Genomic DNA, 14,881 nt, shown 5'->3' with positions numbered 1-14,881 from the left:
TGCACTGTGGTTTAAAGAAGCACAGTGTTCTTGTCAGGCCAAAATATGGCAGCTCTAGCTGGGGTGGGGTAGTACAGCTCTGTCCCACCGAGTTGATGGGCATTTCTATTTAGCTTCCTATGTTTTCTAGTAGCCTGCAGATGTAGAATGGTGATAAATACAGCAGAGACTTTACAAAATCCATTCTGTATACAAAATGTGCTTTGATATTCTGTATTTGGTGTTGAATGAAACTTGAGCTTTCTGTTTTCTAATCTATTTGTTGATTTATGGATGGATTTGCCCTCTTCCAGGATGCTGGCTATGGCGAGAAGTCCTTTTTTGCTCCAGAAGAAGAAAATGAGGAAGATTTCCAGATGAAGATTGATGACGAGGTAAGGCTTTACACTGCTTTTTATTAGTACGTCTTATTTATCCTTTAAAAAAACCCTGCTTTTTTGAGATATGATTGACATAGAATAAACAGCCCATACTTAAAGTGTACTATTTGGTATGTTCTGATGTATGTTTATACCTATGAAATCCTCATAACAAGATATTGAGAGTATCTGTCACTCCCAAAAGTTTCTTAGAGTGCCCCTTTGAAATGGCTTTCTCTCTTCTCTCCATCCTCACTGTTCCCTGACAACTACTGATCAGCTTTCTGTCACTATAGTTTTCATTTTCTAGAATTTCAGATAAATGGGGTCATATATAGTATGCACCCTTTCTTTTTTTTAATTGTGGTAAAATATAGGTAATACATAATTTACCATTTTATTTTATTTTTTTTAAATTTTTTTAATTTATTCATTTTTTTAGAGAGGAGAGGGAAAGAGAGGGAGAGAGAGAGAAGAGAGACAGAAAGAGAGAAGGGGGGGTAGGAGCTGGAAGCATCAACTCCCATATGTGCCTTGACCAGGCAAGCCCAGGGTTTCGAACCGGTAACCTCAGCATTTCCAAGTCGACGCTTTATCCACTGCGCCACCACAGGTCAGGCACCATTTTAATCTTTAAGTGAACAGTTTAGTAGTGTTAATACATTCACATTGTTGTGCAGCAGATCTCCAGAACACTTCCTCCTATAAAATTGAAACTCTAGTATCCATTAAACAGTAACCCCCCAGTCCTCCCTTCTCCATCCAGCCTCTCCACAACCGCCGTTCTGTTTTCTATCTCTGTGAATGTTACTGCTCTCAGTCCTTCACTTAAGTGGAATCATACAGTATTTGTTTTTATGTGAATGGTTTCTTTTCTGTAGTATAATAGCCTCAAGAGTCACCCGTGTTGTAATGTGTCCATTTTCTTCCTTTATTTATTTATTTTTATTTTTATGGAATGTATTGGGTTGACACTGGTTAATAATATTACACAGGTTTCAGGTGTTCAGTTCTGTAACACACCATCTGTGCTCACTAACCCCAGATAAGTCTCCCTCCATCACCATCAGTCCTTTACCCCACTCTACCTTTACCTACCCCCCATCTCTCCTAGAATCTTCTTCTTTAGGCTAAATAATAATATTTCATTGTACTTACACATCACATTTTGTTTATTCATCTATTGATGGACAGGTGCTTCCATCTCTTGGCTATTGTGACTAGTACTGCTGTGAACACAGGTGCGCAAAATCTGCTCAAGACCTGCTTTCAGTTCTTCTGCACATACACCCAGAATTGGGATTACTGGATCATATGGCAGTTCTAGTTTTAGTTTTCTGAGAGGTATCTATGCTGTTTTCCAAAGCAGCTGCACCATTTTACATTCTTCTCAGTGGTATGTAAGAGTTTCAGTTATTTTACACTTTTGCCAGCACTTGTTAGATATTGTTTTTTTGATAGTAGCCATCCTAAAGGTGTATCTCATTGGGGTTTTGATTTGTATTTTCCTAATGATTAGTGATGTTGAACATCTTTTCATGTGCTTGTCAGTCATTTGTATGTCTTGTGAGAAGTGTCTATCAAGTCCTTTGCCCATTTTTGAATCAGGTTGTTTTTTGTTGTTGTGAAAATTCTTTATATATTCTAGATATTAACCTTTCAGTAGATGTGATACACAATTATTTCCTTCCATTCTTTTTAAATCTTTTTTTTTAGATTTTATTGATTGATTTTACAGAGAGGAGGGGGGGAGTGAGAATTCTCTTTAGTTGGTCATTGGTTGCTTGTCATATGTTCCTTACTGGTGACCTTAGCATTCATTCCAGGTGGAGGCTGTATGCACTGGGCCACCTCAGGCCAGGTGGTTTTTGTTTGTTTGTTTTTTAAGCCCCTCCTAGTGAGTGTGAAATGTTCTCTGGTGGTTTTAATTTGCATTTCTCTAATGATTGAGGATGTTGAGCTTCTTTTCATGTGCTGATTCATCATCCAGCTAATTTCTTTGGTCAAGTGTTAGTTCATTTCTTTTGCCCATTTTTATTTTTAATTAGTTGATTGTTTATTATTATTGAGTTTTGAGAGTTCTTTATATGTTCTGGGTCTGGTTCTTTATTAGGTATGTGATTTGCAAAGATTTCTTCCAGTCTGTGGCTATCCTTTTGTCTTAACAGTGTCTTATGAAGAACAGAAGTCCAGCTTGTCAATCTTATCCTTTGTTGCTCATGGGTTTGGTGTCATATCTGAAAATTTTTTATCTAACTCAAGGTCACAAAGATTTTATGTTTTCTTCTAAAAGTTTTATTGTTTTAGATCCTATGTTTAGATACAGTTTGAGTTAATTTTTGTATAGAGTACATGGTATAGATTAAGGTGTTTTTGCATATGAAAGAATGTCCAATTCTAGCACCATTATTTAAAAGTTGAATAATTTTTTAAAACCAAAATTTGATCATAACAGAGACGTGTTGTAAAATTGGGCACCTGAAATCTGTATAATTATGTTAACCAATGTCACCCCAATAAATTCAATTAAGAAAAACTTGATCATATCACAATCTTGCCTAAAGATATTCTTTATGTCCTTCTCTCTCTCAGGAAGAAGTCCTTGACATGATTTACAAGGATCTGTATGATTTGGGTCTTGTATATAACTGTGACCTCCTCTCATCTCCTGTCATTGCCCACCTTGTACTCTAAGCTACAGTTTTCTAAATGTCTTTCTGTTACCTTCCAGGATTTTGTGACTGCTGTTCCCTCTGCCTAGAATGTTTTTGCTCAACTCTTCTACCATCTGACCCTCATCTACAAATTATATTCTCTTAGAGGCCTTCCCTAACTCTTGCCCTCACTTGCACCCTTCAATCAGATTGGATCATCATTGTTCTCTTCTTTATGTACATAAAGTACTTTTTTCTTTACCGTCATGGAACTAATCATCCAGTGTTGAATTTGGTTGGTTGGTTGTCTCATCACTAATATGAAGTCCTTGATAGTGCTGGTATATGGTAGATATTTAATCAATTAGTGAGTGAACTATTCATTGTAAATGAGGTCAGACAGGGTGAGTGAAAAAGCCTTGGTGTACTATTCTTTTGAGGTTCAGGTGTAAAATGAATGGATATCTTAAGAATTTCAGAAATTGAGGATTCTCTTGAATGGCCTTAAAGATCGAGTCTTGAATGGAGAATTGGCTTCTTTCTAGCTAATTATGTGTACTCTTGACTCACCTGTGTAGATAAGCACATTCTCCTTAATTCCCTGATTATTTTGTGGGGTTAGTAAACATGTATTTAGGGTCCTAGAAGAAGACATGTCTTTTGACCAAACCAGTAGTAGAAGTAGAATGGATTTTGGTTTAGTGTTGCTGGGGCTGGGGTCGGTGGTTTGTAAAGTAATTATGAGACTGTATGGGTCATTCTAAAGCCATGTGAGCAGTTGGCCAATCAAATACAGTTAGTCATCAGTCTAACTCATCTCTTTGCACCTTGTAATGGTAGTTGCAGCACTGTCTGAAAACTCACAGTTAAGCCCAAGGGATGTGGGGCTGAGGGCATCACTGTTCCACATATTCCTTCTCACTCTGTCTGAGATCTTGACCTCTATTTAATAACATGATTTAAACACCATAGAAAAGAAGGACAGTAAGCTGAGTACTGGTTAGCTTTATGTAACTATTGAACTTTGTGGACACTCTAAGAACTTAGACATCAAATTGTGTGTTATTATAATTATTTCAACCATCTAAGTATGGCTAGATACGCAGCAAAGTTTCCTGCAGCTTTAGGACCTTTTCCTATACCTCAGGTTCGTACTGCACCGTGGAACACCACAAGGGCCTTCATTGCTGCCATGAAGGGCAAGTGTCTCTTGGAGGTGACCGGGGTGGCAGATCCCACAGGGTGTGGTGAAGGATTTTCCTATGTGAAGATTCCCAACAAACCAACACAGCAGAAGGTGAGACTGAATTTCTAGAAGGTGAGAATCAAGGGAGGAGGAAGCGAAGGTTCAGTAATGGTGCTGAACAGGATGGGAGGTCTGGAACGTAGGCACATGGACAGGGTGGACCTAGGTGTCTATTATAAGGAGTTAAACTGATTGAGATTCTTGCCTGTTTGTTTTGTTTTTGAGATAGGATGACAAGGAGCCTCAGCCAGTGAAGAAGACAGTGACAGGGACAGATGCAGACCTCCGTCGCCTCTCCCTGAAAAATGCCAAGCAACTTCTACGTAAATTTGGTGTGCCTGAGGAAGAGGTGGGTGTTGAAGAGGAAAACTTACAGGCTCCTGGGGGCTTTGCATAAAGAGGGGAACCTGGGAGGCAGATGTGAGGAACAGCCTGAAGAATTCTGTGGGATATATTAGAGCAGACTGGATCTTGGATATTTTTTTTCTGGCGCTACCTTGCCCAGAGCTTTCTGTTTAACCTGCTTTGGGTGAATTTTTATGTCTGCTTCTCTGTGTGCCTTGGTTTGTTCTTTGAGAGCCTCGAGTGATTTGTTTATGTGTGTGTGGGTATTTGTCTCGTAGATTAAAAAGTTATCCCGCTGGGAAGTGATCGATGTGGTACGCACAATGTCAACAGAACAGGCCCGGTCTGGAGAAGGGCCCATGAGTAAATTTGCCCGTGGATCAAGGTTTTCTGTGGCCGAGCATCAGGAACGTTACAAAGAGGAATGCCAGCGTATCTTTGACCTACAGAACAAGTATGTTGTTTCAGTGCTGCAGAAAATGCAACCTGGAGAAGGGGGGTGAGGTCCCAGATAGTATTTTATAATGAATGAGTCTCCTAGTAATGTGACTTAGGCAGTCAGGTACCTGAGATTTCAGGGTGGTATCTGTTCATAATAGTGCTCGAGTCCCTACTCCCTTCAAAGCAAGATGGCAGAGATTTTGAATGGCAAGAAGTGCTAGGTTTGAGCTTTGGTTCCATGGCAGCTTTTGTGGTCTGCTTGGGCCTGGCAGCCACTACAGTGGTGACAGCAGACAGGTATGCTTTTTCTGAAGGCTTACTGGTGAGAGGATGGTAATGCCCCGTTAAAAATGAGCAGTGTGCTGATTTATATCTTTGGCTTTCTCCAGGAATTCTGAATAAGAAATGCTGTACCACTTCATATTTCAAATTTGCCTTGTTAGCTAAATGTCTAGGAAACTTTGTGAAGCTTTTCTGTTAAGGTCCCATGTCTTGGTGGATTTTGAGTATTCCTTTAAAAAATTTTTTCTTGATTTGGAAGAGACACATTTATTTGTTGTTCTACTTCCTTATGCACTCATTGGTTGGCTTGTTATATGCTCTGACTGGGGATTGAACCTGCAACCTTGGCTCATCAGGTTGATGCTCTAACCAACTGAGCTACCTGGACAGGGCCTAGAGTATTCCTTTTTAACGTTGCTTTTTCAGTTTCCTACTCTTGCTGAAAAACATACTTGATCAGCTCTCTACACTTTCATATTTCCCCTTGTCTTTATTTACCACTTTTTTATTTTTTATTTTTAGAGTTTTGTCATCAACTGAAGTCTTATCAACAGACACAGACAGCAGCTCAGCTGAAGACAGTGACTTTGAAGAAATGGGAAAGAACATTGAAAACATGTTGCAGAATAAGAAAACCAGCTCTCAGTTGTCACGTGAACGGGAGGAGCAGGAGCGGAAGGAATTACAGCGGATGCTACTGGGTGAGGGTTGTGGCTTAGACAGACAAAAAAGAGAAGGATCGAAGATGTATAAATAACTTCAGACTAATAACTGAGGCAAAACCAGAGGCAGAAGTAGTAAGGTATGAGTGTAGAAAAGCCTGTAGGTGAGGTAGATATTTCTTAGAACTGGATTCTAGGTTTGACTGTGGGGCACAAATTAAAGAGATGCTGGCAATGTACTACGACCTCAGACTGTGCCAGGCCCGGACAAGCCAGGGCTAGCAGAACTGTCCATCAGCTGAGCCTTCTGGGCACTCATCCTTGAGGATAAAAGTAAGAGAATCTGTGCATGAGTTTGGGGGGTTGTTCCTGAACCCTCTGGAATCACATGTAAAATTCTGGGCAAATGTGCCTTTCTGAGGAGATTCATGACCTTCAGAAGAGGCTCAAAGTAGTATTAGACCCTAAAAAGGATTTAAAATAACCAACCAAAATTCTAGAAGTTCAGGGTGGGGATGATAAAGGCCTGACCTGGTTTGGGATATACATATTGGGAATGGAAAGAGAAGAAAAACCAAGGCCACCTTAAGAGTTCACTCTGGGCTTGATATAAAGATGGTGGTATCATTGATTAAAGTAGTAAATTTTTTTTTTTAATTTTTTATTTTATTTATTCATTTTTAGAGAGCAGAGAGACAGAGAGGGAGAGAGAGGAGAGAGAGAAGAGGGGAGGAGCTGGAAGCATCAACTCCCATATGTGCCTTGACCAGGCAAGCCCAGGGTTTCGAACTGGGGACCTCAGCATTTCCAGGTCAATGCTTTATCCACTGCGCCACCACAGGTCAGGCTAAAGTAGTAAATTTTAAAGAAGCATTATTAACCGTCTGAGTAGTGAATTTTTTCATGCTCACTGACCCCCGGGAGTAAGTTTATTTTTAAAAACATGAAATTAGTTACAGTTACAGTTTTATGAACTTAAAGTCATGTTTGTTTGGGGGCCCTGGCCGGTTGGCTCAGCGGTACAGCGTCGGCCTGGCGTGCAGAAGTCCCGGGTTCGATTCCTGGCCAGGGCACACAGGAGAAGCGCCCATTTGCTTCTCCACCCACCCCCATCCTCTCTGTCTTTCTCTTCCCCTCCCGCAGCCAAGGCTCCATTGGAGCAAAGATGGCCCGGGCGCTGGGGATGGCTCCTTGGCCTCTGCCCCAGGCGCTAGAGTGGATCTGGTCGCGGCAGAGCGACGCCCCAGAGGGGCAGAGCATCGCCCCCTGGTGGGCAGAGCGTCGCCCCTGGTGGGCGTGCCGGGTGGATCCCGGTCCGGCGCATGCGGGAGTCTGTCTGACTGTCTCTCCCCGTTTCTAGCTTCAGAAAAATACAAAAAAAAAAATCATGTTTGTTTGATAGCTAATTTATGGAAACAAAAAGAACATACATTTGCGAATTTTTAATGTTGCCTTACACATTTTTAAAATAAATATTTTTGTTAAGATTGTACTCTGGATGATAGGAGGCATGAGGACGTACATGAACGTTCGTACTACTCCAAGGGTTAAAAAGGGAAAGGGTAATGTGTGGCATTTGAGATCCCCTTGACCCTTCCCAGTATGGGTGTTAAGCAGACAATTGAAGACTTGAATATAGATACGGAGAGAGAGGCTAAAGGCAGAAGATGGAGTTTAGATGACTATTCTCACTCATAGTATTTCCTTCTCTCTGTAAAAGTTTTATGTAGTTTTGTTACTCTGACTACTTGGTAAATGTGTGACAAAGCCTTTTCACCAGAATGATCTTGGATCAGCAGTATCTACATCACATGAGAGCTTGTTAGAAATGCACGGTCTCAGGCCTCACCCCAAACCTACAGAATTAGAATCTGTATTTTAAGGAGATCCTCAGGTGACTCTTTTTCATTCACATTCAAGTTTGAGAAGTATACTCTCCAGGCATCCCCAAACTACGGCCCGCGGGCCGCATGAGGCCCCCTGAGGCCATTTATCCGGCCCCCGCCGCACTTCCGGAAGGGGCACCTCTTTCATTGGTGGTCAGTGAGAGGAGCACTGTATGTGGCGGCCCTCCAACGGTCTGAGGGACAGTGAACTGGCCCTCTGTGTAAAAAGTTTGGGGACCCCTGCTAGGCCTTCAGACTCTCGATTTGTTTCTGTGGTACCATTTTTTGCCCTGGGTGCTTGAGTGTTTTTCTTTAGTATTCTTATCAACCACTTCCTTCTTGAACTTGCCTCTTGCACTGTCACTCCAAGGAATCAGTGCAGCTCCTTACTGCTCTTCTGTCCCCTATAACAGACATGTAGTTCTTTAAGTTACTTTCAGAACTTCGTACCTTTAAAAATGGGAGCATTGGCAGTGGTAAAATGAAGTCAGGAAAGGACAATTTCGTTTATTTGGAGGATAACGGACTTTTATACTTTCTGCAGAACCGTTGTTTTGTGGCATGTTGAGCTTTGAGGTTTTCACTGAACCCCAAGAAAATGACCATTTGGGTGGTAGGGGCAATTTTGGAAATCTTTTGCTGCCTTGCAGCCGCGGGCTCAGCAGCAGCAGGAAACAATCACAGAGATGACGACACAGCTTCTGTGACCAGCCTGAACTCTTCTGCCACTGGCCGGTGTCTCAAGATTTATCGCACGTTTCGAGATGAGGAGGGGAAAGAGTATGTTCGCTGTGAGACAGTCCGGAAGCCAGCTGTCATAGACGCCTATGTGCGCATCCGGACCACGAAAGATGAGGAGTTCATGTGAGTTGGACTCGCCACTTTCCACTGTGATAAGAACGGTAACAGTAAAAAATACAAAAGAACGATAGTGGTGGGGAATGGGAGTGAGGGTTGGGGCTTGAGTTTTAGTGACAGCATGGTGCAGTTGGCCTTGGAAGTCTGTTAATTGAGAACCATATTGGCTTTTAGATCTTTGCCTTTGAATAGAGCCAAATCACAGAGAGAATCCATATTTGCCACAAAACAAAAGTGTGTTTTCATTTCTACCTGGGTCCTTTGCACTCCGGTTAGTTGGTTGGCTGGCAGAAATCTTAGGGATTACTCTCATTCTGAGAGAGGTGCCACTCTGCAAATGGAAGGTTGGTGAGTGGAGGAGGTGGGAAGGCCAGGTAGCCCCTTCTAGTCCAGTGTGGGTGGGTTCCTTTAGTTTGTGGATGTGTAGCTGATAGGCCAGTCTCCTTGGTTTGTGTTTCCTTATGGTCCTGTGATTTCCACCCCCCTCTTTTATTTAGTCGAAAATTTGCCCTTTTTGATGAACAGCATCGAGAAGAGATGCGAAAAGAACGGCGGAGGATTCAGGAGCAGCTGAGGCGGCTTAAGCGGAATCAGGAAAAGGAGAAGCTTAAGGGGCCTCCTGAGAAAAAGCCAAAAAAACTGAAGGAGCGTCCTGACCTAAAAGTAAGTGTAGTGTGGCACGATCATGACAAACCGAAGGAAGAAAGCATCGCTTTCTCTTTAGTTTTTGGGATCCTCGCTTATTGGGAATGAGGGCAGTGTCATTGAAAGCTGATGTGAATTGGCATGGCTACTTGGGTGTTTTCACTACTGGTGTGACTGGTAACAACGATGCCAGACCTAATCTTGTGCCATTGGGTGTCATTTTATACTTCATCTAGTGGAAATATTTTTGTGGAGTTGAGATAGGTTTGGTAGATTTTTTCACATGTGCATTTATGTACATGTGTACACACATGTACATACACATGCCTCTTGTTTTGAAATTATATATATATATATATATATATATATATTTATACTTTAAATTAACTGAGAGGTGAGGGGGGCAAGGAGACATACTCCCACGTGCACCCTAATGGGGTGCTGCCCAACAAGCCCCTTATAGGGCGCTGCTCTGCCCATCTGAGGCAGATGTTCTGTTGCTTGGCAACCGAGCTATTTCAACGCCTGAGGCAAGGCCATGGAGCTGTCTGCAGCATCAGGGCCAACTTGCTTGAACCATTCGATCCATGGATGCAGGAGGAGAAAAGAGAGAGAGAAAGGGGGGGAGAGGGGTGGAGAAGCAGATGGGCGCTTCTCCTGTATACCCTGACCAAAAATCGAACCCAGGACTTCCACATGCTGGGCTGATGTTCTACCACTGAGCCAACCGGCCAGGGTGTTGAAATTATATATATTAAAAGAAGCAACAGAAACAAATGTAAAATCCACGTTGCTTTGCATAACTTGGGATTCCAGATATTGCTATGCAATGTAACTGATGTGTACCATAAAATAAGGCAACTGTGGACTTGCAAACAAAAGGTCTGGATACAGGTGTGGTTGCCATTTATAGCTCTGTGACAGTGACCTATCCACACCTGTTTTCTCTAAAATGATATTTTTCTCACAGTGTTGAATTAAGTAATATAATGCACAGGAAGCACTTTATAAACTATAAAATTCTCAGCAAATTTAAACTGCTGTTAACATGAAGTTACTAAATTATTTTAATGTTCCTTTCTTGTATGTGATCTTACATAAATAAGATAAAGTATTTACCCCATTTCCCAGGTGATAATGTGCCCATACTGGCTACCTGTGCCGTCGCATGCAGCCCTGGGATTCCAAAGCCTTTTCTTCTGTATATTTACTGTTTTCATAGTTTACAAGTTAAACGGAATGGGAACCCTCTCCCTTTCCTTTCTTACTTGATTTTTAAAGACATGTTCATTCTCTGTAGTTTTTAAATCTGTTCTTTCTATATATGCACTTTTGTCCAATGCCTTCTGGTTGAAGGGTGTTTAACAGGGTTTTTTGAACAAAAGTTCTGAGCCTGCCTTTGTTTCTCTCCTGCCTTGTATGTATTACTTTCTTTTTTTTTTTTTTTAGCAGACTTTTGTTTAACTTCATTTTTCTATGCAAACAAAAATTTCATTGAAAATTAAATTTGGCCTGACCAGGTGGTGGCGCAGTGGATAGAGTGTTGGACTAGGATCCGGAGGACTCAGGTTCGAGACCCCGAGGTTGCCAGCTTGAGCACAGGCTCATCTGGCTTGAGCAAAAAGCTCACCAGCTTAGACCCAAGGTTGCTGGCTCCAGCAAGGGGTTACTCAGTCTGCTGAAGGCTCACGGTCAAGGCACATATGAGAAATCAATCAATGAATAACTAAGCTGTCGCAACGAAAAACTGATGATTGATGCTTCTCATCTTTCTCCGTTCCTATCTGTCTGTACCTGTCTGTCCCTCTCTCTGACTCTCTCTGTCTCTGTAAAAAAAAAAAAAAATTAAATTTGTTTTATTCTGGAACGATCCGGGGCTGAACTACCTGAGTTATATTTATTTTTTAAAGCTGCCTCTGATATTGATACTTTTCCTCCTGCAGCTCAAATGTGGAGCTTGTGGTGCCATCGGGCACATGAGGACAAACAAATTCTGCCCCCTCTACTATCAGACAAATGCTCCACCTTCCAACCCTGTTGCCATGACAGAGGAACAGGAGGAGGAGCTGGAAAAGACAGTCATTCCTAATGATAACGAAGAGCTTATCAAGGTTGAAGGAACCAAGATTGTCTTGGGGAAACAGCTAATTGAGAGGTAAGGAATGGCAGGCAGGCAAAAGTGCCACAGAAAGGATCCACTGGAGGGTGGCGATGTTCATGGTGGCACGGGTGGATGCAGTGTGTTCTCTGACGTTGATCTGAGGGCAAAGGACTTTGATGGGTTTTCCTCTGTAATTGTTTCCAGTGATGAAAATTACAATCTTTTGCTGTGAAGTACTTACTAAGTTCCACCACCTGCCTTTGGGCATGTACCTAACCTTTCTAAGTCTCAGTTTTCTTATTTACAAGATAAAACCACCCTTCCCAGGATAGTTATGAAGAGAAAAATGACAGAGACTATAAAAAGCACAGTGCCTGGTAGATAGTAGATGCTCTTCCTATTCTATTTCAGGCACTCATAATATTTGTGAGGTTCTTAATCTCAGAATGTGCTAATTATATACCACCCAAAGAGATTAAGGTGGCAAAAACTGTGGTTATACCTACCTGGCTCTTGCACTCAGAGAATTTAATAGGGAAGTGACGTTTTTAAGTTAAAAAATGGTTCCCTAACTGTTTAGTTTGAAAACTGCAAACCTATAGAAAAGTTGAAAGAATAATAAATACAACATACTGTTCCTCTAAATTTACTGTTAGCATTTATCACATTTGTTTTATCTTTATGTATTTGACCTTTTTTTTGCTGAACTGTTTGGAAATAAGTTGCAGGGAACAAGACATATCACTTATAAGTACTTTTGCATAAGGACATGAAGGCATGATACTTATTAGTACACCTAAGAAAATTAACATTAATTTGATAGTATTTTATATCCAGTCCTTATTCAAATATCCTTAGTTATCTTAATGTTCTATATCCCCAAATTCAGGACCCAGTCCCAGTAAAACATTAAGTATCTTGAGTCTCTCGTAATCTAGAACTCTCCCCAACTTTTTTGGTTTCTGTGACACTGGATTTTTTTGAAGAGTCCAGGCCAATGATCTCATTCTGGATTTTCTGGTTGTTTTCTCATTGATTATATTCAGATTAAGTGTCTTTGGCAAGATTATTTCATACATAGGTAGTATTATGTACTTAATATACCATATCAGGAAGCTCATAATGTCAGGTTTCTTACTATTTTAATCATCTTATTAAAATGATGATCCCCAGATTCCTTTATAACATGGGTCCCCAAACTACGGCCCGCGGGCCACATGCGGCCCCCTGAGGCCATTTATCCGGCCCCCACCGCACTTCTGGAAGGGGCACCTCTTTCATTGGTGGTCAGTGAGAGGAGCACATTGACCATCCCATTAGCCAAGAGCAGGCCCATAGTTCCCACTGAAATACTGGTCAGTTTGTTGATTTAAATTTACTTGTTCTTTATTTTAAATATTGTATTTGTTCCCGTTTTGTTTTTTTACTTTAAAATAAGATGTGTGCAGTGTGCATAGGGATTTGTTCATAGTTTTTTTTATAGTCCGGCCCTCCAACGGTCTGAGGGACAGTGAACTGGCCCCCTGTGTAAAAAGTTTGGGGACCCCTGCTTTATAATAAAGGTATATCTTTCCGTTTATAATTAATATGTGGGTGAATATAGTGTTCTTTAACAGTCGTTCTCTCAATAGTTTTAGTATCCATTGATCATCACTTCCTAATTCAGTTATTACACTGGGGGTTTCAAAACAATGTTTTTTTTCCACCTAATTCTAACATTTTTTCCCTGTTAAATGGCATTTTATAAAGAAAAGCTTCCCTTCCCTTTTTGAGTACTACTATGGATTCCAAAATTTCTTTCCTCTGTTAACTTAACCTCAATATTAATTTTAATTCCCATACTGTCCCAAATTTGACTCCTTCAAACCAGATCCTGTGTCATTTTGAAGTGAGCCTATAAAGCAGGGGTCCCCAAACTACGGCCCGCAGGCCGCATGCAGCCCCCTGAGGCCATTTATCCGGCCCCCACTGCACTTCCGGAAGGGGCACCTCTTTCATTGGTGGTCAGTGAGAGGAGCACATTGACCATCCCATTAGCCAAAAGCAGGCCCATAGTTCCCACTGAAATAACAGTCAACAAACTGACCAGTTTGTTGATTTAAATTTACTTGTTCTTTATTTTAAATATTGTATTTGTTCCCGTTTTGTTTTTTTACTTTAAAATAAGATGTGTGCAGTGTGCATAGGGATTTGTTCATAGTTTTTTTTATAGTCCGGCCCTCCAACGGTCTGAGGGACAGTGAACTGGCCCCCTGTGTAAAAAGTTTGGGGACCCCTGCTATAAAACTTTGAGAACTTTGCTTTCTGGCACAAGATGTTCTAGGCTCTCCTTCAAATTCCCCTGTCTCAGGTGTAGAATCAGCCATTTCTCTAAAGGATCCTGGTTCCATTTGGGTAATGGTGTTTAGAAACCATTATCCGATGACATTGCTTCTAGACTCTTACTGGACAGAACTAGTAAATATAAATGTATTGTAAATCACAACTTCATAGAGATACCTCCAATTCAAATTGCATCTACAGATTCTTCATCTCCCTCCATTTCGTATTTGTATCTTTTTCCTGGTTCCCAACATCAATATATTTATTCATTTGCTTTGTCCTATGATACTACAAAATAGTTTAAGAGTTAAAATACCAAGATCACTACCAACAGCAAACCTGTTTTCTGTAATTTGTTTTCCTTGGACTATATGCCACTCAACTTGTACAGTTGGTATCATATTTAAAATATATTTGAATTATTTTTTGTATTTTTTTTAAATTTGATATTCAGTTATATTCACTTGTTTCTGATTCTTTTAAGTTTTGTTATCTTTTTCTATCCTTGTTGATTTATCAATATCTATAATAGTCATTTTTTTGTTTGTTTTGTTTTTTTTAGAGAGAGAGACAGGAAGGGAGAGAGATGAGAAGTATCAATTTTTCATTGTGGCACCTTAGTTGTTCATTGATTGCTTTCTTATATGTGCCTTGACCAGGGGGTTCCACCTAAGCCAGAGACCTTTGGGCTTAAGCCAGTGACCATAGGGTCATATCTGTGAGTCTGCACTCAAGCCGGCGACCTTGGGGTTTTGAACCCGGGTCCTCAGCATCCTAGGCTGATGCTCTGTACACTGTGCCACCACCTGATCAGGCTAGTCATTATGATTTGAAGCACATCAGAAATTTTTCTCATTTCTGTAGTCCTCTTGATCCTGTAGAGTGGAAGGGAAGAAGGTGGATGGGCTTTTAATAATTGAAGGAAACTCAAACTAGGTTTTTTTTTTTGTTTGTTTGGACTTTTTTTGTATTTTTCTGAAGTTGGAAACAGGGAGGCGGTCAGACAGACTCTCTCGTGCACCTGACCAGGATCCACCCGGCACACCCACCAGGGGGTGATGCTCTGCCCATCTGGGGCGT

General features: G+C 41.1%; 1 protein-coding gene across 8 annotated transcripts in view; it reads left to right on the top strand.

Annotated features, from left to right (window-relative positions):
- The window catches only part of TAF1 (TATA-box binding protein associated factor 1), a 114,223-nt gene that overhangs the window by 17,879 nt on the left and 81,463 nt on the right, over positions 1-14,881 (top strand). For all 8 annotated transcript variants that reach the window (XM_066357606.1, XM_066357607.1, XM_066357608.1 and 5 more), the window contains 8 exons: positions 294-374; positions 4,161-4,310; positions 4,489-4,608; positions 4,883-5,058; positions 5,850-6,028; positions 8,526-8,739; positions 9,231-9,396; positions 11,322-11,533. In XM_066357606.1, the coding sequence (XP_066213703.1) occupies positions 294-374; positions 4,161-4,310; positions 4,489-4,608; positions 4,883-5,058; positions 5,850-6,028; positions 8,526-8,739; positions 9,231-9,396; positions 11,322-11,533 (1,298 nt within the window). The remainder of the gene's footprint in view (positions 1-293; positions 375-4,160; positions 4,311-4,488; positions 4,609-4,882; positions 5,059-5,849; positions 6,029-8,525; positions 8,740-9,230; positions 9,397-11,321; positions 11,534-14,881) is intronic.

Source organism: Saccopteryx leptura, chromosome X, assembly GCF_036850995.1.
Source record: "Saccopteryx leptura isolate mSacLep1 chromosome X, mSacLep1_pri_phased_curated, whole genome shotgun sequence".
Classification (NCBI taxonomy): Eukaryota; Metazoa; Chordata; class Mammalia; order Chiroptera; family Emballonuridae; genus Saccopteryx; species Saccopteryx leptura.
The sequence above is the reverse complement of the archived record's forward strand: the minus strand, read 5'-3'. Positions and strand labels throughout refer to the sequence as shown.